The sequence below is a fragment of the Linepithema humile genome, chromosome 5, assembly GCF_040581485.1.
Source record: "Linepithema humile isolate Giens D197 chromosome 5, Lhum_UNIL_v1.0, whole genome shotgun sequence".
Taxonomy (NCBI): Eukaryota; Metazoa; Arthropoda; class Insecta; order Hymenoptera; family Formicidae; genus Linepithema; species Linepithema humile.
The window spans coordinates 23,125,881-23,152,665 of NC_090132.1; the positions used below are offsets into that span (position 1 = coordinate 23,125,881).

The window sequence follows — 26,785 nt, forward strand, 5'->3', positions numbered from 1 at the left end:
TTTCCACAGATTATTTTCTTACCTGACATTGAACCGTCGTTCGGGTGCAAATGATGATTGTTGTTTGTCAGAGAGGCATTATTGTTGTTTTCGCTTCCGGGCATACCGACAGTACCGGTACAATGCTTTCCGCCTTCGAGAACGTCGTGATCGTGTCGACAAAAGAGACCGTCTTGCCTTAGAGCGAATTCATCGCCGGTCTCCAGCCGCCTCAAGCAAGCACTGCACCGAAAGCACTCCACGTGATAGATCTTAGTTTTCGCTCTCATCACATAGTCATTTTTGCTAAAGCACTGGCTACACTTGTCGCATTTCGTGCCAAACAACCTGCACACAAAAAAAATATAGTTTAGTTTGTTGAATATTATGAATTTACCAAATGAGAATTCACGAGAGTTTACGAATTACAAATAAAAAAATAATTTTCAACCTTTTGACGCCTATAGATAGCTAATTCTTTAACGAATATGTAACGAAAAGTAAATTTGTAACATTTCAATTGAACACGTTTAACGTGATTAAGTAATGTGCACTCGTTTCATTATTCTTTCTAATAATTTGATTTGGAATCCAATGTTCATATGATTATTAGCAATTTCTAGCATTAATAACAAAATTTCTAAACATATATTTTATAAATATAATTTTTTAATTCCACGTTGAATTATTAAAAAGGATTGCCTTTCATTAATTACGCATATTGATTAGTGTATTTTTGATCTTCGCGTAATTTATTTGTTGTTAGAACAGTCGAGATCAAATTCTTGTTAATTGTTTGGTAATGTTAATTGATTCGATTTTTGTGACTAATGATGGGTAATACAAATTTTTCACTGACAAGCCACCGAAAATTATTTTCTTGATACAAAATTTGCGTCAGACTGACAATATTAATCTATGCCGATTGAATTTTATGAATTTTAATTACTTTGTTATTTATGTTATATTTCCATTCTCTATTTATCTTCTATTTCATTGCGTCGCAAAGTTGTAAATATTTTTAGTTGGTAAAATAAAAAGCTTCGTTCTAAATCCGATGAATGCAAAGTGGAGGAACATAAATTGAGCCAAAGTGACTTTTATTGTCGCGTTGTATATTTATTTCTGCATGCAATATACTGAGAGCCATTCTCTTTTTTTATAAATAAATTCAATAAATAAATTCCATGCGAACGTGTGGTACGAGATGTAATGAAATATCCAATGTAGCGAAACATTGGAAAAGTTCGCCGCTATTCGCGGTAATGTGAGTGAAATTGATGGCGATGTAACGCGGGATTAATGGTCCGCCCGTACACGTAATTGACGGTCGCGTTGACAATAGGCATTTCGATTGTTATTGTTGCCATTGCTTATTTTTTTCAAAGTCGATAAATTTTCTCCACACGTACCGAGATCTTTCGGCGCATTACACGTACGAACAACCGTCCGCGTTTTGCGCAATCGATGCGTTATATCGTGTTCGTCGTCAGCTCTAACATTCGACCATCTGCGATTATTTTTTATGTAACAATCGCGGTACTTTTGCGAGTCGACATCTGTCCATCTGTCGGAAATCGGCTACCGCCGGGAACACCCAGAAGGGCATGCGAGAACGGAGTTACTAGTAATTTGGACTTTTGAGCGAAAGCGACAGGAACAACAAACGGCCGTCATCGCTGTCGCTCGAATCCGCGGCCGGATACGCCAGTCTTCCTCGAGTGCGGCGACGTGCCGACGTTCGACGGATTAGCGCAAATAAACCCGCTGCCTCGACGGAGAAAAATATTTGGTTCAGGTCGAATTCGTGCCGATGGATTATTTGACGGCATTACCGCGATGCACGGTGAAAAAAAAAAAAAAAACGGAAAAATCTCCGCGTGCGAGCATTGCGTCTTTTCATTTCCAGCATCTTCATTCTTGTTTCTATCGTACAAAAGTTGACATGATGACGAAATGAATACATTAACTCCAATTAATTTAGTAATAGCAGAAAGAATTGAGAGCATCGGCGATAGAAGAGTTGTAAAATCAATTATGATAATTGATTCGATTGTAAGCTCGTTATTGAGGTATTTTCGTCACAATCGGAAACAGAACAGAAAACCAATAATTGAAGAGAAAGCCAATAATTGAAAAGAAATAGATTATTGTCATGATAAGTGCAAGAAAAATGCAATCTTCGAAAAAATCTAACAATAACGTATTTCACTAAACAAGTGTGTCATATATTAAATAATTTTTAAAATATATTGTTTTAACATAAATTATAGTTTTTTAATTAGCAAAAAGCAATTTAATGAAGAATTATAAATTGCTAAGCAATGAAGATACATTTGCAAAGTCTATAATGAAAATTTTTTTCACTCTTCCACCGCTATCTCTCTCTTTCCCGCTTGCTTGCTCATTAGATGTATAAATTTCAAGAGCCGAAAAACTATCGACAAAAATTTTTGAATTATTGATTAATTTTTGTGAAAAATTTTAAATCAATTTATTATTTTGAAAAGATAAACCAAAAATTTCTATTTCCATTTTCGCGACAAAATTTTTCATTTTATAATTTCGATACTATTGATCGACATCGATCTCATCGGCATTTTCCTCAATTTATTCGTGATTAATTCTGGATTTTCTGCATTCACGCGGTTGTTACGAATTGATACGATTGCTTCAACCGTAACATTAATAATAACGTCACCGTCAGAAGTAGAAAGTATCGATCAATGCCACGAATCGCCTCGTCGCGTTATCCGCAGGCGTAAACTCTGCGATTTTCTCGCTCGTGCGAGTTGCGTGCCGTTTTTCTTTTTTTTTTTGCACATGCCAGCGCACGCAACGTCATGACAGTGACGGCGTTGGCATACGGTGCATACAGCAGCGTGCCGCATCGCGTCGTATACCGTCGGATAAAAATACTCCGGACTTTCTCGACCCTGTCGAGACCCCTTCCTCCCTCGATCTCCCTTTTCTGTCTTTTCCTTTTTATTCGCCTCCCAATCCCGAGCGTTTGCAAATGCGTATCGGAAAGAGCGTATCGCGTGTCGCCGGGGAATGTAGCGGCCGCACTGACAAGAGGCACGATTTTGCATTAATTACCATATTGCACCGCGATCGCGCCGGGCCTTCTCTCGAGTACCTCTCGTTCCACCTCTTCGAGGAATTCGTTCGTTAAGGAGCGATACTTAACCTTTGAGCGATGAGACGACATTCGTTTGACGTTCTAACGTCATCGCACGGTTTCGCTACTCTCGTAACGCGAGAACTTAATTACGCATCGGCAATTAATGAGCGAAAATTTTCACAGTTTTAAAAGCGATATTTTTGTATTTTTTAAATGAATATATCATATTCTCTCTGAGATGTGTAAGATATGCGTGTAAAAAATTAAACATTCATCTATCTTTCCTCGTTAAATCGGCTATTAAAGATATCTAAAACTTTTCGTATAGCTAGGGTTGAATGACTCCTTCGAGAGGCGAGTTTTCCTGTCTGACTTTTCAACGTGGAATTCTTCCAAAGAAAGCAAGGATGTAACTCACCTCACGTAATCGCGCTTGCAGTAGGTTTTGCCGTCTCGCACGAAACAGGTGCATTTTTCGTCCAAGAACTGTTGACATTCGGCACACTTTAAACATGCCGCATGCCATTCAAGATTAGGTGCTACCCTTAAAATCCACTGGTCATGAATCCGACTGCCGCAGCCAACACAGAGCGAACTTCTGCTTTCTGAAACATAAATAATCGAGTTAGAAATGATTGCATTTGTCCCAAAAATCCTATTTTTATCATCAGGATCTTATTTCTTAGTGCTAAATATAACATCATTGTGTGTGGAAAATGTTGCTCTTACATTTTTAACTTTCAAAATTTTTCTGGCAAAAGTTGTGCGTGACCTAGAAATTCACCGACATGTTTCTTCAAAAGATTCAGTGTTGATATCGAAGAATAACATAAAATGATCATTATGTTATCGCTGAAGTACGCGCTTGCGACGGAAGTACAAAAAGGAATTTACTTTGTGGTATTCTATAATGTGTGTAACGAATGACACGCGATCAAATTAAAACATGACTGAATGTGCGTGCATGATCGCGATCGATCTTATCGTCAATCATAACTATTACTCCGTTAGTTACATATTAGTCGCGAAATAGCGATTAACAACATCTGTGTCGGCGTCGACAAACGAAAATAATCAATACGCCGATCTGTTCTGTCATCGCTTTCACAACGACATGTTATCGTCGATTTCGCGGATAAAGCTTACGCAATAGAATCGTACTGGAGATATAACGAGAATATTTGCACACCCACTCCTTATATAGAATGAGGAAGATTATTTTTCAGAAATTAATTTATAAAAAAAATAGGATGCCACAAAGAGCAGCAAGATAAAAATTCAAAATTAAAGTAAAAAATTAATATACATGAAAAATCCATGTTACTTTTTTAAATAAATAAAACAAAATACAAAAATTTTTAAATTAGGAAAGAAAAGATCTCTAAATATTGCTGGGCTTTGCTGTGTAGGTTTCACAAATTTGGGAAACAGATTAGCGTCAATTAGTGCAACGTATACTCTTAAAAGATGTGTTAATCCATCGAATTATGTACTATTTAAATAGCCGTACATCATACCTATATAAATAAAATTATAATTTTAGATAATTAATTGAAAAGAAAAATTTTAACAAAAAGGAATACTTGTAACACATACTGTATTTTAACAAAGTTAACAAGAATTTTTCTTCTCTTTGGATGCAGTGTTTCAATGCACAAACTAGAAGTTTCAAAATTGATAGTTTTTTTTGTTTCAAGATGTGATAGCATCTTTTTATATCGGAAAAAAAATCACAATTACAATACGTTTTAATGTGATTATTATATTTAACATGTGCTAAATCTGTGGATAGAATCATACTTCATATATTGGAAATTGATGTAAATATATATATTCACATAATATTGCATATTTTACTAAACCATAATTAATCTTTAAAATTTGATGTAAACGATCAATTTATCACATTTGAATAATTACATTCTGCATATTTATTTCAATATGCAATATTTATATAGCGTCAAGAAATGCGTTTTGCATAAATTTTGCATAAATTTACATAAACATTTCGGGAAGAATAACTATGAAGATATACTATTCGAACTTTGCACGTAGTGCAATACACGTGCGAGTTACATAAAAAAAGCGATAGAATACGCGGTAGCTTATAGTTAACTGATCCATTTAACGAGTATACAAGGATAATTCATAGTCAGCAGCGAGAAAAAGCATGTTAAACGCAAAAGCGCAGCGGCGCATTCGAAAAATCGGATATGAAAAGCTTTTAATATCATGGCCTGTGGCACTGAAAAGCCGCTTGAAAATTAGTCGAAATGTAGCGCGACGTAGTGCATTACTTCTTTCGAGACGCGTCGTTACGCGAGTGCGTGAGTAAGCAGCGACGTAGAGATGCGGCCAACGGAAGCGCGTTCAAGAGCATCAAGGGCGTACACGTCTGGGCGGCGCACATTTACGTTTCACCGACAGAACTCCGCCCAGAGTTTCGACGGCGAAGCCGTCCGGAGTCGGCGGTGTCTACCGGATTCTGCGCTCTGCACGCGAAACGACGCGGTGCGACTCGTCGCGGCCGAGAATTTGCGGAGTTTCAGCTCTGACTCGCTCGATGAACGTTAATTTTTTTTTCGCAATGCTTAACTCAGGCATGCATGAAGTGTCGATATGATACACTCTGTGTAAAATTTTCGTAAAATTTGAACAGTATTATTACAAAAATTATTACAAGATAACAATTTTTAATAATTTTTTAGTAAATAGCAAATCGTCCCAAACTCTAACAAATATTTATAACATCCATTATTATTATTATTATTATTACCTAGCAGCTGATCTACATTGCTGATTTTTATCTTTTTCAAATTAATCAGATATTATAATTAAAAATAGATTCGCTAGATGGTTTTAGAACATCTTGTACTTATTATTTGGTTAGATTTGTTTCTCTGATATGGTCTGTTTCTTTTAGGTCTTACTTATTCTTGTCATAAAAGGTATCATAATAGTTGTCAGTAATAATGCAGTATACGCGAGTTTCGTATATTTTGTACCCATAGATAGATAACGTTGATACAATGTCAAGTTATTTTGCAACACTTGACGAGTAAATTACTTACGAATTATCGTGTGTAAAATTTGTTGAAGCTTTTACTCAATACTCTCTGAACTATTTATTAAACAAAATATATTTTCTGCCGATTTACAGCGAGGAAATCTTATCTATATTATATATTTGAGTGGACCAATAATTTATTATTTATTAAAATCATGGAAACATGCAATCAAATTAGCTACTGCGTAAAACAATACATGAAATACGCAAATATTCTAATATGCATATATTGAAAGATAATTATAATAAAGGTAATCAATTGAAAAACAGCTCTTTTTAATTACAATTAATGTTAAATGTGCATATAAATCCATATTATATATATTCGTGTTCCAATGAATATTTTTTACGTGCTTCTTATTTTTTAGTATTTATGTTGGGATTTTTCGGTAGAAGTTGAACGATATAATTAAGAAAATTCATAATATATGAAAATACTTCTAATACTAAGAAGAATTAAATAAATTATAATACATAATGCAGTTTCTTATCATGCATATGAATTCATATGATTCTTATATTTATGAATGTTGGGCAGGGTGTTAATTTTGAAGCTACATCTTGTTTATCGTGTCACTCATCCGCGTATCAATTTTCTCACCTTTGCATTCTTTGCAACATTGACCATTAGTCATGCACTGTAATCAATTGATAAGTGTAATTAGACGTTAATTATCGTCAGTGACAATCAGCCAGTGACGTCAGTACAAAGACAATCATCGGAATAGTGTCACCTTCGTAACATCACGGTTATACGAAAAATAAGTACTAAAGATAAGCGTGTGCTGGCAAAGACAGTACATTGTGCTGTTATCTATTGCTCAAGAACTTACTCATTATAAAACAGCAACTTGTAAAAACAACATAAGGACACTAAATAAAATTATTAGCAATGCATAATTCTTTACTGATAATCGTACAAATATGTCAGCGAGATATTTTGTGTCTAAGGATTGATCTCCGTCGAACTGACGACATGAAATATCCAAGATAAATTAGCTATTCGTCTTATACCAATAGATACTTAGAGAAGAGAAATAAGTAATTATAAATGTTGAAGAAAAGCAAATATAGAGCATGTTCCATTTTCATGTTTTTATCGACTAATAATAGATTCTGCAAACGAATTAAAGATAGGAAGTTTAATCCAAAGATATCAATAATTTTAGGATTACAAAAGATCGAAAATACATTTTATAAAAATCATTGTTTTTTAATAATTAATTTATACGAATAAGTTTCAGAAGCACAAGAGATTCGAAGTTAAGAAACTTTTATTCTTTATTTAATTTAAATCGATTTTACTTTAAAAATTTTGTTCGAAGATTAATTAAGTTTGCTGGAGAATCTGTTATTAACGATAATCTAATAAAAATGTGTAACATAGTAGATTTTTCGTCCACGAGAAAACATCCAAGTTTAAGAATAAGTTTTACTTATACGACGCTTTATCTTCGAGAGCTTTAAAATTCGAAGAGCAACTTGATTTTTACTCGAAAAGAATATTGTCTTTCGTCATTTTTACCGATCTAAAACCTTATCATCGCGACGATCGTATAAAAAATTTCCGAGCTCACGCGCGGAACGAGCTCACGTGGAATACATGCTCGCGCGTGGACGGGAGAATCTCGCGACCACCATGAAAATTCCCGACCGCTGGTGGATAAGGTCAGGATGGTGCGCGAGAAGAAAAAGGAACGACAAGAGCCGGAGATGTAAGAAGGACGGGAGTCACCGAGGCGAGGGCAAGGTCGGCCAGGATCAAAGAGATTCGGACGAGAGGAGAGTGTCCGCGGCATCCCATTAGCTCCCAGAGACGACAACCACCTCGTATCTCGAGACTCGGACTCGGTTAAACGTACCCGGCGCGCCAACGCACCTCTGTACGCGAGCCCTCGATCTTTCCTCCCGAAATCATCGTAAAGATACCATCGCGTATTTGTCGCTATTTTGTTACACGTTTCGCTCATGTGAACGACGCTGATTTAATACTGCCGCACAGTATCGGAATTACAAGAACATATTTCAAGTTCAGATCCGAATCTATTGGCTATTAGAAGCGAGATCGTGTGTGTAGACTAATCAGAAATGATATTTTCCACATTGTTTTGAACTTACACTAATGTCTATTATTAGAATTCAAAACTTTCAATCAAATCTTACTGGCAAAAACGTTTCTTCTGATTAATACGTCATTATTACGTCACATCAATATAACATTGATGTTTTTCAGAATTTACGTTTCTCTTTTTCTTTCATCTAATAAGCAATTAATTGCTCATTTCAAACACAGTGAATTATTGACATAGATCGCGTTACGAGTGACGTTAATGAGTGATAAACCAAGTGACAGAATACAATGGCAATTTGCAATTCGAGATCGTACTTAAAATTTCCGCCTAATGTGACAGAAATCGCGATTACCATCCAATTATAGATGATGGAAATCTTTTATGTTGAAGCTTGATCCCGATTAACGTCGTAGTTACATATCGCGCGTTGATTAATACAAGTATCGGCACTCTGCTGCATCTCACACATACAGTTTTAATCTCAGTTAATTTTATATAGTGCAGTTTTATACATATTTAGACATATTTCTTCTAATATGAGTTTTATTTAATAAGACGATATTAAATAAAAATGAAATGCAAAATGCAGTTGTATTTATCTGTAAACAAGTATATACTCATTATATTATAATTCAAATGTATCTATAATATATAAAATTTTGAAAGCATTCTATAATTTAGAGAAACATATTTAATATCTTTTAATATCGAAAGTATCTATAGAAGAAACTAATTGTAAGAGCGTATTAGTTCGCGCTAGCCGAGCCATGACATAATTTATTCAAACGGAGAAGTGCATAGTAGAGTTGTCGATAAAGACGAAGAGAATGCTGCCTGGCCCTCGTCACGATTGATCGGTGGCAAAACTCGATCTTTGAAACACGCCAAAGGATAGTAATGCCGAGCGGCAAGGTGGTCTTTCCCTCCCTTCAGGATAAAAGAAAGTCACAACTGCAAAGATTTTGGAGCGATTCACTATTAACCGAATGTGGGTGGCGGGTCATTCCCTGTCGTTGTAGGTCATATATTTTATGGTGACCAACACCGCAATATTTCTTGTTTTTCACGACAAAAAATTCGGGGAATTCAACCGAATATTGCTAAACACGATTTCATCAGCGAGCGCTTATGTGGCGCGATTAACTTTAGATTTGTGTCTATATTTTATGCAACATTTCTCTATTTATCGTTGTCTAGACTTGTAATGTCCTGTTAATGCTAAAATATTCGAAGCTCATGCAAATTAGATTTATATAACTGCACGAGCATGTATAATTGTTTTATAAACTTTAATTTGATATCATATTATAACTTAATTATTATTGAGTAAAACTTTTCAATTCACACAGAAAAATATAGCAAAAATAGCTTTCTTTGCGCTATAATATTTAAACACATTTTGTTCATTCTCTCGTGGACAATCTATAAAACAAACACGATTTTTTTACAATTAATATTCCATTTATTCAATACGAGAAGTCATCGATTTCACGGATCGCGATCTTCGTTATTTTCGAGCAAAGAAAAAAAACATTTAAAAAAGAAGATTGCTCTATGGAACAAGGAAAAGAAAAATAAGAAAAAGAAGAAGATGGGTGTGGATGTGGTGAAAAAATGGAAGAAGTTGAAGGAGTAACAAAGAAGAAGAGGAGAAAGAGGAGGACGGAAGGAGGATGGAAAAAGTGGAGGTATCAGCCTGGTGGCAGAAGAACGAAAGAGAAAGAGAGGAAGAGAGAAGAGGAACAAGGAGATATCTTGGAGTAGCTTGCTACTACGAGGGAAGACGAAAGGGGGGAAGCGGCGCCGGGGCTTGTGTCGAGGATGTCTGGTTGGCAGTTCAGAGGCGCCGACCCGGTGTCCCACGGCGTTCGTTTGGTATTTCATTAACACCTCCGCTAATTATTTCCCTTTTTTTACCGGACACGGTCAGTTTCGTAGTGGAATCGGGAATGCACCTTACAAGCTCGCGGTTCCTTCTCTTGCATCCGCGGTCCGCTCTCGAACAGTTGGTCTTTGAGATATCGCGTACAAGCCGGCGACGTAATGTGTGTACGTGCAAAGCACGGATATGCGCGCATCTCGCGTAAGTGGGTACACTCGGTTGTCTTTAGCGACGGGAAAAAAGCGCTGTCGGGCGAAGTAGCATGCAAATTTGCGAGTAGCATCGCGTCGAGATGCAGAAATCGTTTCGCAATGACAATTTTCAATATCCACACTGTTAACATCATCTTTCGAGAGTAGATGCACCAGTGAATGATCGGGAAATATTATATATGACCAGGAAATATGATTCAATGTTCTTTTCGAGTAAAAAGAAGCGTAAAATGAAAGCGACGATAAAACTTGAAGAAATTAGCACGTTAAAAATAAATATCCCAAGTATGCAAAAATATAATGTGTCAAAAATATATGATATAAAGGAACAAATTAAAAATTTCGGAATGTCAAGAGTTCTAATAATCATCTGAATTTAACGATTACGCAGAATCTCGTATACTGCATACTGACGATGTTTCCTTTGAAATGACAAGCGTCGGGACGGCGCTGCATCCACGGCGCCGCTCCACCGATACGCGGCATCGCGGCCGACACTAAATTTAGGATGTACGTTTAAATGAACGAAAGGCAGTCCTTAGATATCCCCTGTTGAAATTTATGTAGGTGTTGGCCGTGGCTTTTATCAGTCCGGCCGGCATTCCTGCGCGTCCACCCGGCGCCCCGGCGTCGCCGAGCAGGTTCTAATTCGTGCGACTCCGAGTCGGTCGCACCTCATCCCTCTGTCCTGGATTCACCCTGCCAATGCGGCATGGGAAGTGGACTAAACACTGCTCTTCAACTCTAATATTTTCCTCGTATGTACGCGCACGCACTGCCGCTTGTCGCGATGAAATAAAACGATAACGCGAATAACTGAAGAATAATCCGCGTGTGCAGCTATACTCCGCTTTCAGAATATCTAATATGTTTAAGCAAATTTCTGCGTGAAATATAAAAGATAGTAATTCAGAAAGGATGTAGAGTGCTAACAGCCTTGAATCTTTCTCATACGAGAATTATTAACAACTTTTTATTTCTGTAAGAATTAATTTGAGTTACAATTTTGGATTAAGTCATAAATAATTTTTGCCGCGATAATAAATAGTTATCAAAGAAACGAAAGTTATTTATGACTCAATCTAACATTGTACTTTTCTACAGAATTCTTAAGATTTATCGAAAAAAGTCTATGAAAATATTTTTCCTTATTTCTCATTAGTACAATTATCGATAACATATATGGAAAGTTACCGAAAACTATTTTGTAACCAAAATTTTTATTATTAAAAAGATCATTTTTTAAATTTCATGTTTTCGACACTAATTGTGAACAAAAATGGTAGAAAAATTGGGCGGGATATTTTTGTAGAATCAATTAATTACGATTTATTATCTGAACACGAGACTCAAATAATTTAGATCCAATTTTATTCCACTATCGCTATACTTTGCTCGCCGTTTGTCAGGTTCAATTTCGTATGAATGATTGATATAAATTCTCTCAGTGCTAAGACTAATTTGACAGTTTTGGCAACTCAACCTGTGGTTCAATCAATATCATATCGAAATTTTTCATCGTTATCTAGATATTCAATTTTTAAGACCCTCGTGCAAGAGATTAAATTTCCTTAAAAAATTAATAAAAATATTTATTCTTAAGCGGAATTACGAAGGAATAAAATGCAGGGAAATATTAAATATTCTTACTTGCAGCAAATTTATGCGCGTACATACTAATGAACTGGCGAATAAGAAAGTACAACCCGTCGCAACTTGTTTTCGAATTAATTATATTATTTTTTTATACGCGGCTTGAGATAAAACTCGCGCGAACGCAATTCTGTCTCAGCTGTCGCATTGCTTTGCAAATTCGCACAGATTACACGGACATCTTAACGAACCTCTCGTCTCATGATCGTCAAAAGTAATTGCTTAGCAATCTTAGATTAATAATAATTATCTTAATCCTCTCCGCCAAGATATATGAGATACAAAAATTTTGTTACACCGGAAAATTCTCTGGAATTCGGACAGACACTTTGTGACTGTCCCATCGCACAAATTTCGTTTCACTGACGACGCGAACCTGAAGTTCGAGGATTTGAGTAAACAGACGGATGAGCCTGCATCCTTCGCGAGACATTCTTCGCGTGACAAGTGCATGATCGAGGTGGATACACGAGCGTACAATGTAACGGGCTCCCTTCGCGATTTCTCCAGCAGGAAAATTGTCCAAACGAGATCGGCGACGACGATAAAGCGGGCGTACCGTTGCATTCGAGCGATTACGCTTCTTTATAAGCAGCCCGTGCGATAAGCCCTCTCGAGCCGCAGCGGCAGCGGTCCCTCTCGTTAGAGGGGTCTAATGACGGGAAGCACAGGTCCCCTTCCCCCGCTCGTACCCCGCGACCGATCCTACGGTGTTGTAAACTGAAGACCGCGATGGCCTGGCGCCGGGCGCCGACCAGTCAGGTCCGGACATCTCGGTTCTGTCCGGGCCTTCTGGATTTTCTCTGCGGGTAGAACAATGACCAAATGGCTCGTGGAATGACCATAGCTGTAAGCCGTGGCGAATGCATTCGTGACAATCTCGACGACGAGAGCGCTTCCTCGCCGAACGTATGCTGATAGTAATCTCGCACGAACAATTAGGTCTATGGCGAATGCGATGCGCTAGACGATACGGCGGGACGTAGATGAATCTTTTCGAAAGCGATTTTTCATTAGTTAATTAATTCAGGTATCTTCAACGGTAGCTTTCTAAACGGCGCTACTGGAATTACCGGTGTTAGGGAAACGCGTTCCCCCGCGCCATCGCGATTTATTGCCGCGAATAAATTTAGATCGTTATCGCGGCATCGAGGTTTTGAGAATTATGCGATTCTACATCGCAACTTTCAGCAAAACGTCACGCGACGACGAATACCAAGATCCTTATCGCTGATTAATCAATTGGCCGTGATAAGCCGCGAATGTTATCGAACGTCTTGTTCGACGCGCTCGCGACGCCCTTTTCCACCAAGCGGCATTCCTTTGATCCGCGCGGAGCGCACTGATTTTTCGTTGTACGTATCCCGCGCGAGGAATCTGATCGCAGATAACTCTGTGTACTGAATGATTGCGTATGCTTTCGGCCTCTCTATGAAGAACGATCACTACTCGTATCAGTATCGCCTGGACAACACGCCGTTGTCGATTTCATCCTCGCTTGCATCGATAATCGAAAAATAATTTTGCGCAAACGCTTAACTCATGCTTCCGCAATGTCTGATCTTTAAAAAAATCTTATCAATGTTAATGTGTTTTATTAATGGCGAGTCTTGCTAAGTCCACAATCAACTAAGCGATCCTTGAACAATAACCATTTGTCATATTTTTTTTATTGGATAAAATGAATTGAAAAGGGCAATATTTTAAATTGTTTATCTTGAGGCAAACGTAGACATTAAAGCAATAAAGGACGTTAGCAATAAAAATAATGTTTAATAAGAAATTACAGCATCGTCTTTCACCTCAGCTAACCTTTTAATTATACGCGTTTGAAATGCGTAATTGTCGATTGACGTCGCGATAAAAATTTTTCTCGTCAAATCATGATTGTTAATTTTATGCATTTAATTAAAATTTTTTATTTTTTATTTTCGAAGGGCAATACAATTATTCCGACTCAATCCTATATATGTATATGATTCATTAGAGTTATGCGAGATATAGACATACTGAAAACTATATTTTTCATATCTTCTGTAGCTTTAAAATTTTTATTTTGTCATCCATTAGTTAAAAAAACACAATTTTTACATGCTCTATTCCATTGATTTAGTTCTTTCAAATATTGCTCCGGAAAAAGGCTCGTAATAAATATGAGGATCTTGATATTTGTACATTTTAAAGAGAAAAGAAGGGGAAAAGAGGCAAAAGAAGATGAAGAGCTCGCGTCGAGACATTGATATATGTCTACGCGGTCCGATAGAAAAGGCCCTGCATCTAATTCAATTGCAGGCCGCCGTTCCGCAAACACTCATGATAATTCAATCAAGCCTACCCTATGACGTTATATCTACTTTCTGCCGCCCCTGCCGGCCTAACCCTGTATGATGGCATTGCACGGAGGGTAGAAACGGCTCGTAATCTCCGTATGAGAACATCTGCACTCTAATCGGCTGATGATTTCCACCGAAGCCGTTCCCTGCTTCTTACGTGCACACGTCTCTCCTCTCACGCGGACGAAATAAATCGTTTGTTAGCATGAGCGTCGAAGCAAACAGTTGAGATTAACGTAAAGTTAAATAGAAAGTTGGCAGAGATCTTTATTTTATTGTTGATAATAGTACATTAATTTCTTATTCAGCAATAGAAAATAATTCTCATTTTGAGAGACAAATACTAAGTATCGTTTTTTAAAGATTACCCATTTTTTCCCTCTCTTTTCATGATTAAATTTTTCGACCTAAATGCTAGTTTTTTTAATTTATAATATTTTCATATTACATCTCAACAATCTTAAGAGCGAAATCAATGGATAAAGCATGTACCTATTATATATTCTTTAATTAATGGACGATATAATAAAAATTACTTAAGCATAAAATTATTTTTTCGCACCATAAAATTTAAATTTTGATAAAAATGCAACTAAATTCTCATTCAAACTTAATATTTTAAGTGCTGGGTTAATATTTATGATTCTTATTCACAATGTCCAAAAAAATATTTAATATAAAAAGACATACAATCTTTTAGATTTTAGAAACATAAAAATCCAAGGGCCTCCTCCTATCCTATTTAATTTCCCAGATTATCTGCTTGCTATATTTTTGCCAATGTCAAAGGCACGTCTTATCAGTTATGCCTGAAAAATTCTTATCGACTGAACTTTAAATATATCTTTTTCTCAGAATATCACATTTGATAGTTGGTCGTTTCTTCGTATCAACAATTTTACGACAACGTCGGTCGCGTTTAGAGTGTTCATTATTTCGCGATACCTCATCAGAGCGAAATTGTCGGATAAACAAAACGTTGTGGCACGTCGCTAATTACATCGCGTACATTTGCTCTAATTATGTAGTCGTGGCGTACGACTTACAGGATGAAGTAGATAGTACGCAGACGCACGCGCACGCTTGGTGGACGGGAAAAAAGGGACATTTAAATATTTAACGTCGACGTCTCTCAGGGCAGAGTTATATGCGTCGGTGAGCGTTCGAGCGAGGAATCCCGGCATTAATGTCCTGGTCGTTTTCGCTGCACGGAATGCTGATACCGCGTAACTCTGCTTCAGAGTCTAATCATGCAAATGTATGAGCCGTTAATTAAAACCGATGCAAACTATATTTTGCCAGGATGTGAAAGAAGAAAAGAGAAAATCGGATATTTTTGCATCGCACTACTGTAGTAGCGCGCGTGAGGCTTTGTCGGTCTTCGAGTGAATACTTATGCAACTATATCGATATAGCGATCGTAAATAACGTACAAATTGCATGCTGCAATGCAATTCTCGACGAATCCGCACCTAGTCTTTTTGACGTGGAGAACGTAAAAGAGTCGTTGCCGCAATCGTACATTATGCATATTTTTATGTCATAAAAAATCACGCTACAACGATACGATGATTGGACTGTTTTAATGCTTTTTTATGCAGTATTTCTTGTTTTCACACAGAATTCTAATGATACTTTAATATATTTAAACTTTTTTGAACAAAAATGCTTCTTAAAATAAAATTTTAATTTTATCAAATTCTGTGCATCTGTAATTATATAAAAATAAATTTATTTATGTACATATAATATTTTTATATAACACGACTTTTCTAAAAGATTTGTCTGTTCGAAAAATTGTCCATAGTGTTTGGAATAGGAAATCATTTATAGAAATTATATATATAATAATTTGACAAGAAATTTCTCATTCTTCAGAGAAGATGTCAATAATTATTTTCTTCAATGTTTTAATTAATAAACGCGGTCACTATTAAAACGTGGTGAGTGCAATAAAATCAACCGTGTCTATTTTTGATCACGCACTGAATCACACAGAGCATTCTGCGGTTAGATGGCAACAAATGAATTAAACGAATTCGCAGAATTCCCAGTAAAACGATTGCCTTTCAAGATGCTTTAGATAGTTGTTGGATTTCCAAATATAGCCACCTAATTTCTGATCAGTTTAACGCACAAGTTTAGCAAAAATATCCCAATTTCTACATAAAAATTGTTCCAGCGAAAACTTTATGTATGACTAGTATTTATCGAGTTAATTTTTGAATATAAAAGATTTGATAACTTTTATAATTATTTGACAAAAACGACGACAGGCAATGTCGACGTAAAATACAGTTTTTCTTATCTATAGCGCTGAAAATCAGATTTTGCATTGAGATTTTGCTACAAACTTACATTACAAGATCTATAATTCTATGTTAATTTAATTATTCTTTGTTCTTGGCATACGGCGGAGCTTGTTTCGCAGTTACCGACTTAATTATTCATTCGGCTCATTAAACATTATCAAATTAATCGCGAGCATAAATTAAAGATCGCGATCCTACTGTCCACGCAGTGGTGTGAATGCACGCATTCGCCATTCTTACTCACGAATAATATAGTGCCGCAATAATTATGAGCGATAAATACGGTAGATATTAATGTTGTCCCGCGATAATTGCGATCTCGCCGGCTTGCGCGCGCGCGCGAAAAACACGTGTTAAACGCAATACTGTAACATTTAATTACAGAAAATCATCGGCGAATCGTTTCGCACTAGTGAATATTCTATGTATCCGATTATGAAAATGTGATAACTCGAATTAATAATAAACGAGCTCACGAACGCCGCACGTGGAAAAGACTTGTCGATTTCTATAAATGCATCATTGACTCTTGATAGTACAACATTTCTGGGATTATAACATTTACCTATCACATATCTCATTCCGAAAATAAAAGAACATAATATTTACATCTAATGAAAGAAAAACGCGAATTGTCATTACAATATATTCATGAAATAAGGATGAAATAAGTCTTAAATATAATAAATTTAGAAAGAATTAAGAAAAAATAAATAATAATTTTAGTTTATCTAAGTTATTTTAATATAAAAGTTTAGTAAGAGATAATCGCAGATAATTTATGTTTGGAATCCCACATGCGTACGTGATTTTCTTGCTTTAGAAAATTATTTAAAGAAATCTAAAAGCCAAATGTTTATATTATCATAGTTCTTTAAATGTTAGAAAATTCCGGTAGCATATACTACAAATAAGATAAGCGATAAAGTTTCATGTTTGCTGTTAAATAATTATGGCTTGTCGTGACAATTTGCATCTCAGATTAACATTATCGTTCACTGTGCACGCGACTTGAGGCGACATTAGCATTTACCATAAGGAAAGTTTCATCACATTAGGGCAGTTTCATCGCATTAGATGAGCAGTATCGACAATAATGTAAAGTATTACCAAAGTTTCTTCAGACTTATTCTGATATTTCTTATTAGTTTGAAAAAAAAACAGGATAATTTTCATGCATTGAATATATTGTATCTTTCCACAAGTTTCTTCAGTTCATACTGTTTTGCTTTGATTATCCACGATCAACTTTTACTTAAAAACGGTTAAGACGATGCATAAAAATGACGTTTCAGAGTTTACTTATTATAAAAGCGTTTTATTTACTGCAAATTATTGAAAAAGTACTTGCGAAACAGACAACTTTTGAATCGATCTTTATGATCCACGTTGCAACGCGCCTCGCTACTCCGATCCATAAATTACACAAACTTTAAATGATGCTCAGCTTATCACACGATAAAAAGATTTTATTTATTTTCGATAATTAAACGCGCGGGACATTTGTAAAATAATTTTAACGCTATTAATGGCGTAATAATGTTGCATCATGGAATAAAGCTATTTCTTATCGTAGTAAGTTTTTGTTGAAGAATAAAATGAATACGAGGGAAGATATGACACAATATTCAATATACCTCGATCAGTTTGCCATTAGATTTTAAAAATCCCTACAGTATACAGCATTCGGCTCGAAGTATTCTGTGTTACGTTTTGCTAAATTAGTTTAATATCATTTGCACTTTAATGTGAAGCACTTGATTCAACCATTTGGGACATATATTTTTCATTGCAAACGGATTTTACTAAAAGCTTTTGCCGCTGGTTTTTTTTATTCCGCTTTATAATTTAAAATTTAAGATGTAAATCTGTTTAAATAATTGTCAAAGTGTTACATTTTGTTATAAGCAATATTTACCTAAATATGTTACGATAATTTTATAATGCATAGTATGAAAATGCTAAGAAAATGTAAATTTGAAAATAAAAGTTAAAGCACACATACTAAATGTCACATTATCTCCCGACAAGCACAATCGTGAAAATGAAGCTATTTCAAACCGAACGAGAGTAGCTCCATAGCTAATTGTCGATTCGTTCCATTGCTAATTTTGATTCCACGATTATTTTAGCAATTGTATGAAATACAAATACCAAATTAAAGAAATTTGAAGAAATATATGAGATAGGTAAATTTGAAAGAAAATATATATTAATTTTTAGTTCAGTTGTGCGACGCGAGGTGATTAAATCATAGGCATAGATTTGAAAGAAAAAACCTGCTAATAGATACCGGGAAAATAAACCAGGTTAGATCATATCGAACACTGATCGAGATTGCTTATTGCGACAACCGTACCGCGAAAATAAATGAGATTTTGAAAAAAAAACCTTGTGATTATCAAATAAAAATTATTTCAAACGTTCCTTACTTAAAGTACACCACATCATCTCTTTTCCTTTAGAAATTTATGCAAGCGTTTAAAATTTATTAAAAAAATAATTCGAAAAAGAAAAGTAAATTATTTTTTAATCACGATGTGTACATTAACATATCTATCGTATCGTATCGCATCTGTCTTTCGATTGAATAATTTTGCGAGGACGCAGCAAAATAACGAATATGAGAAGATGATTATTTGTCAATCTGATTACACGACATGCGCGCAATGAAATAATGCTGAAGTTAATCACCAAGTAGATGGACTTTTTAACATTGATTTAAACAGCGACAATAGTGAGCTGTGCCAATCATCCTTAATTGGCGGAAAATCATAGTTTATTGCCAAATAAAAGATTGAGCAAGATAAAGTAGGATTAATCAGTCGTGATAAGAGAATAAAATTGATACTCACTATTTTTCTATTTCAATTAGTTATTTAAATATTTACTTTATTATATATATGTGAATTATATAATTATATAACAAGAAGCTACGTCAAACTTGAGCTGGATATTTATTGCTCAACAAATTCTTTAAACGAGAAAATTACAAACGTTTCGGCCACTAAACATTTTGGCCATCATCAGTGTAACAATTGAATCACAATAATATACGTGTGTACAATTCTTACAAAGTTAACGGTTACAACAGGTAAATAATTTCCTAAGAACTGTACACGCGTATATTATTTTAATTCAATTGTTACATTGATGATGGCCGAAATGTTTAGTGGCCGAAACGTTTGTAATTTTCTCGTTTAAAGAATTTGTTGAGCAATAAATACCCAGCTCGGGCTTGACGTAGCTTTTTATTATGTTTTTAAGAATTGTAATTTTCTAAAAAAGTCCTTATTACTGATTTAATTTTATCAGAATTATATAATTATATTATCAGAAATATCACGTTCGTATTTATTCTAATGTCACAATTTTCTTTGCCGATTTTACATTTTAATTCATTTTTCACGCAAAGAGAATAAAGACAATTTGTTGCACGTATATATGAAAGTCCGAATAAAGATAGATGGAGAATGGAATATCATTTTGCGGCCGTATTTTTTATATTCGGTACCTAGATGAGACGACGTAAATTTTGTTGAATATGGATTTATGTAAATTGATCAATGTTGTCAAGCGCATATTCAGAGAGCGAGTCTTTGCATAGAATTTATATTACGTTTTTATTAGAATTATATTATAAGTCCAGTTGAAAGGTACAGTTTTGCTATTACAACATTTTTATATGTATGAGCTATCGAATAAAACTGCAATAAAATAAGAGTTATGCAGCACGAACGGTAACTAACGTTTTTTGTGAATTATAAATCGTTGCGTCACGCAGCTTCTTAACCATGTACTTCGGCGAGTCTCAAAAGGAATAGATATTCACAAGAGACAGGAAAAAAAAAAGAATCGTGTACTCACTCTGCGTGGGATCGGCGGACTCCTCCTGTATGTTCACCGGTGAGATTTTCAATGATCTTGGAGGGCCCTGAAAGCCGATGGGCCCGGGCCCCCCGGCTGCGCCCACCCGCTGCATTACGCCGGCACCCCCTATTTCCGCAGCTCTACCACTCCTGCGCACCTCGCGCGACGGTTTTCGAGCAATCTTGAAGCCTTCGTACCGACCACCGCGGCCGTATCCTTTAACACGCAAAACTTCCGACGATGTCCACACCCTTCGGAACGCTGCAGAAACACTAAGGGTCCAACTGTTTCAGATATATGACGGATATGCGCGGAATTTTGCCTTGAATTTCCTTGCTCCGCCGAGTCTCAATAGCGAAACTGAATGAACCCTCGTGATTAAGGAATTTTCGAAGAACAAATTAACTACAAGCGTCCGATATTGATATCCAAATCAGAGCTCACATTGTTGAGAACGGATTATTCGAATCAGATGTTTATTGATGAGTTTCGATGAAACTCGCGCACAGAATTAAATGGCCCGACTGCGGGTGTGGTTAATGCTCCAGTATACCAATTTCTCGTTTCGTCGCAAGCCCGCGGATACTTTCACGACTTCGTCGCTTCGTCGGGAGTTCTCTCAATTTACCTGGCAAGGTAGATCGGTGATCGGCCTTGTTTTTACTCTCGTTTCGTCATCGATTCTATCACTTTATTTCTTCAGAATCTTTTTCTTGAATTATCGCACGTTTTCGCGATCACCATATCTATCGACTTATCTTGCAAATTCAACGAGCGACCGTCAAACGAGGAGTACGATCAAGCTGTAACAATATTCTTGATCTTTGCGATTGATTTGACTCCAAAATCATCAATCGCAGTTCCTTACCGATACATCCGAATACGTCGCGACACTTGAATACCGGTGCGCGATTCTAGTCTTATCACTCACAACCGGCGGATAATCGGCGGCACGTGAAGGAAAAACAAATTCACTATTGAGGCCCGTGAGATACAGACGGGTAGAACGACAACGGACACCGGTGCGAGCGAGCAAAAGAAACAATCATTGTGGTAAAAGGCGAACGAGACGCCGAGAAAGACCCGTCGGAAGAGGGACGAAGAAGGATGAGGGGGGCAGGTGAAAAGTGAGAAAGAAAGGGGAAGCACCGAAAGGAGGAGAGAGGGAAAAAGATAGAGGGAGAGAGAAAAAGAGAAGAGGAGAGGAGAGACGCACGGTTGCACGGAACTACCCCGACGAAACTAACGACGCGGGGCCCTGGGAGCCACTGACTGTCGGTTTAGGTGTCTCGCTATAGTCTGCTCGAAGGATTCAACCCAACCTTACCGGGCTGCTCGATCCCACTATCCGGCTCTCTCACTCTCGTCGCCGTCAACGGCCCCATCACCCCACTAAAAACCCCCGGCACAGACTGTAACCTTCCCTCCACCTTCGGTCGTTCGCGCTCGCACGTCCTATCGAACGCGAGAGAGCGGCACACGACCCCGAACGATTCGTCCCCGCAGCGGAGTCGACGCCGTCCGCATCCACGCCTCCGCGGCCCCGGCGAACCGGCAACAAAATGGCCGACGTGGTGGCCACCTAATCGATTCGCGTGCCTATCCTCTCCTCCGGCCTCCTCCGCGACTCCTCGCATCCTTTCACCTCCCGCCGCACACGTCCACTTCCACCTCGGCGCGCTCTCCTCCCACCTAGCTCGCACTCTCTCTCTTCCTTCCCGCCTCTCCTTGCGTCTCTCTCACCTACGCGTCTTCCTTCTTTCTGCCACCCTTCTTTGTACGCCCCCAGTCGCCCTTCGTTGTTCCTTTGTCTCGTCTCTCTCTCTCTCTCTCTCTCTCTCTCTCTCTCTCTCTCTCTCTCTCTCTCTCTCTCGTTCTATCGCTACCGATATTCGTATTTGTCCGCTCGTCTTCGCCGACGTATTTTCCTTCGTCTTTCTATCTCTTTCCCCCTCGCTTCTTTGTACCATTTCTCAGGTTCCTATATAGTTCTTGTTTCTCTCGTATCTCTCCCTCTTTCTTTCTCACACACTCATTCTTTCTCTCCGTTAATCTGCCTCGCTGCCGTGATGCTACCCGATGTCGGCCGAGCGCGCTAACCAAACGGCTGGTATCTATGTCGTGCCTGTAGCACGCTACGTCCGCGTTCGTTCGACTTTAGCTCACGATATCGTTTCCTCGCGTTTCCGTTTTGTTTATTTTTCGGCTATTTCGCGGTTGCGCTGTGCCGACATAGTCGTGCACAGTCCACGATTTCACGTAAAATTCGCAACACCGATTGCCGCCATATATATTTTTTACCTCGTCTCAGTAGGTTAAATGAATCGTTTACTTTGAAAGTGGTTTGACTTAAAAACGCGTCGAATTTTAGTAAAATGTAAATTCGACGTATCTGTTTGAACAATATTTTAGAAATTCTTTATGCGGTGTTCGTTTATCTTGTAAATCTCAGTGCCGAAGAAAATTGGAGAAATAGCGAACTTGTGCAGAGAAAATTCGTGTATCTTACTGCGAAATTTTACTAAATTATTTAAAACAAAATTAGTACACATTATTCATTTATTGTATATTATTAATTATTTAATATTTGCAAACTCGCATTAATTGCATAACGACATAATGCGATTATTGTGAGATTCATAATCTTATTTTCAAAGTAAAAATTTAAGCGTCGAGGAATGTTGTCACCATTACTATATTGCCTGATTAGACTGATAACGCAACCTTCGACAGTGTTGTTCGATAATCGCACATTGAGATTTCTTTGATCAAACAATTCTACACATGTATTCTAAGCAATCATAATTACAAATTTTATAAGAATCGTGAATAGTTGAAACAAATTAATTTTTTGTAAAAAAGTGTTTTCCAGTATTCCTAACTAAAACAATGTCTTATACTTTTGCGATTCTCTGCTATAAAATTATTTCACGTGCTTAATTATATTTTTTTAAGTACGATAATAAATCTTAAGATAAGAGATGAAATATTCGTGCAAAATATTTCTAGTACTAGAGAGACTACGTTAAATAATTTCAAAACATAATAATGTCGTAATAAATGAGTGAAACGCGAGATTAAATTATCAGTAGTGAAATGTTTCATACATTAGCACGAATCATTGGACCGGTGGACACATTCCACTATCAACCAACGAACCGGCCAAACATTCAGCATCACTTTAAATGATTAAAGAGATACGTTGATCGTCACGGATAATCTAGCTCTAATAGCAGCCACTTACGCGCGACGCGCAATTTTTCATAATTGACAGGCGTCCCGACACTCTCCCTTCTATTTTTGCGAAACGCAAGATTTCGAAATCGCACTAGTGCTTTCGCAACTACCTATTTCTTTTCGCCTCATCATCTTTGAAATAAACCGTTAAAGAAATATTTGAGGACATTTTGAACGTGTCTCTTATAAAACAGCAGGACTCTTCCTGCCGCTGCTCGAGGTATCGATTAGGTCGATTTCTGCGCAATGTCCGACACAGCTTAGAAACATCGCGCAGCGAAAAGTACGATTCGGATTCTGTCAGATAAATAAAGGTATAGAGAGCAGCTTTTTAATTTAAGTATATTTAACAGATAACTTGAGAATTAAACTGAAAATGAAAGAGTGCGCATGCAACTGGAGTAAATCTATACTGTAGAATAGTTCTTCCATTCATTTTGATTACGAAAATCTTTGAGTTTCAATGAAAAGTAATGAAAGATAATTTTATATAAAATTGAGGAGAGAAAAATAAGCAAGAATGATAACAAATGAATGTACTTAATATTTTATATAAATTAATATTTTACATAATTATTTTTAAGCAAAGAATAAAACTCAAAACGTAACATTCGTTATTCGTTTTTTAAATATGCTAATCCATCAAGCAGTGATTAAAATAAATTGAGTTTAATTAAAGTTCAGAATTTCAAGTTGCCGATCTATTTTGTTTTGATATAATAATCAATTATTATATGAGCGACCTTAATATCATATAAGTCTTCGAATATTGTCCTTATCACAATGATAGATGAAAATCGACTCGAATTTTCACTCAATTTTTTTTCAACGTGAGTGAGCGTGCGTTTCTCGTGGAAGTAAATATTTCCTTCGCGTTCGTCGGGTCGGTAATTCATTTTCGCCATCCGGCATTATGATTCAACGAGCCAGCTTTTTGCCTGAAAGTCTCGTTAAATCGTCTGGTCTTTATAAGATAATTCGCGCACAACCGTATCAATGTTTAAAAAGATTATGTCTGCGGACTGGCGGATTGAATATCGCTACATTGTCGGTTTTTAACCGGAAAAAATACAATGTTATTTAGCTAATTAAAAATTTTTTTCTTTATCTAACTTGTTAAATATTATTTAAGAAAATAACTATCAATAGACTTTATATCAATAAACTCATAAACTACATGTTTACTTTAATTCTAAAGTAAATCGAATAAAGTAAAAAAAAAAACAGAACAAAGTAAGATAAAATTAGGCTACAAAATTTCAAATAAGACAAATTTTATTTTTGCTTTTGAATTTTTTATTTTTCAGTCAATAAAATTCTATCTATATAAAACTTTATTTTATAAATTATTTAGTAAATTAAAAAGATTTAACAAGATTGAATGGTTATAAATTAAAAATTTCAAAAAATGTTACTTTTACAAATAACATTTATTTTTATTAGATAATTACCTAGATGAATTATTGTTTGCATTCGTTTTGCACGTGAGAAATATTTTCATATATGACGCTTATTATTTTCTACTACTGATATTGGCACATAAATTTTCATCAGCGAGGAATAATATCAAGAGTATGGATATTTATATAACCAATTTCTATTAGGACAATTGAAATAAAACTGATTTCTGACTAATGATTTATTAAGAATCAATATATATAATCGGGCGTTTTTAAATTGGCGTTTTTGTCAAAGAAAGTTAGATAGATGTGGATACTTATGCTGTAGTTAGAAAAAGAGCACGAGATGTTTAGAATAAACTTATCTCGTTTATATGAATGCATTAAAATAGACATCGGATTCTCTAATCTGTTTAATATTATTAAAAGTCATCGATCGTATTGAAGGGATACTAATAAAAGTGAAAGTGATTACCATTAGATTTCGGTATTTTGTAATTCTAAAGTGATGAAAATATCTTTATTTTACATTTGCTAAATAAGATCATTCCGCATAAATTATGCAAGAAAAAATCATGGCTAGATTTTGAATATCAAATTATTAATGTTAATAAATATGGAATACGGTATATAAATGAAATATAAATATAAAATTAGACGGTTGCGGTTGTAATTATTAATGACAAATACAGCGTTGTAAATAGAAATGAGCACACGGATCAAGATGTAGCTTCGGACTTTCTCTAACGCTCCTGTAATATTTTTGCTCTTGTGTTATTCTAACTTCGCAGGATTAACACTGATTTCTTTTCTCAACCGTAGTATGAAAAGATCGCTTGAATAGCGCAAACTTGGACGCAATAAAATAGGCGCGGTTCGCGTGTCGCACAACAACGATGCGATTCAAGCAGAAGTTCCTTTCTTCGTGCCGAGGCGAAAGAAGCTTCTGTAAAAAAGAGCAGCGGCTTCGTGTGGCGTGCTGCGATTCGCACGGCAAAAAAAGGGAAGAGCTTTCGTGGTTCGCTTGCGGCACATTAGCTAATCCTCGTTGCGCCCGCGCTCCAGCGAGTCGATCGGCGCAAAAGAACTACACCACTCCGAACAATACTCCAAAGAGGAGTGGCCATGTTGACGATAGAAAAATCAGACTATTTGACAATACTATAAAAGGATCTTTTCCAAATTACAATTAAACATGTGAATAAAAAAAAAACATTAAGCATTTTTAATAGAAATTTGAAAATATTAATATTACAGAGATGGGAATTAGTTGCAACTTTTCGGCTCGATTTTCTGATTGACGCCTCCTGCCCCCTCCTTGCCGCTGGTATGCTAGCAACGAGTCGTCAAACGCGCTAACAACGCGCGTAACTAAGGTGCGATATTCAGCCTCAGGAATGTCCATATCACAAATGCAACAAGATAATAAATATGGGATAAATATAGGTTTCCACTTGTGAGGTACTACTGTTAAAGAACACGTCAATAATAGAGTACCTCACAGGTGATGTGGAAATCTATTGTCCCATATCTATTATCTTGTTGTATTTGTGATATGGACATTTCTGAGGCTGACAATGAGTATCACGTATCTTAGTTACGGATGCTGTTAGCGCGTTTGGTGACTCGTTGCTAGCATGCGAG

At 36.4% G+C, this 26,785-nt stretch overlaps 1 protein-coding gene across 2 annotated transcripts in view; it reads right to left on the bottom strand.

The window, feature by feature from the left end:
- The window catches only part of tup (LIM1_Isl and LIM2_Isl domain-containing protein tup), a 29,862-nt gene extending 7,974 nt beyond the window's left edge, over positions 1-21,888 (bottom strand). The window contains exons 1-3 of one of the 2 annotated variants that reach the window (XM_067354918.1): positions 20,502-21,888; positions 3,522-3,708; positions 23-327 (exon numbers count right to left, since the gene is read on the bottom strand). In XM_067354918.1, the coding sequence (XP_067211019.1) occupies positions 23-327; positions 3,522-3,708; positions 20,502-20,616 (607 nt within the window). In that variant the 5' untranslated portion in view covers positions 20,617-21,888. The remainder of the gene's footprint in view (positions 1-22; positions 328-3,521; positions 3,709-20,501) is intronic. The other variant, XM_012363677.2, reaches the window with a different exon arrangement.
- Positions 21,889-26,785: the final 4,897 nt, after the last annotated feature.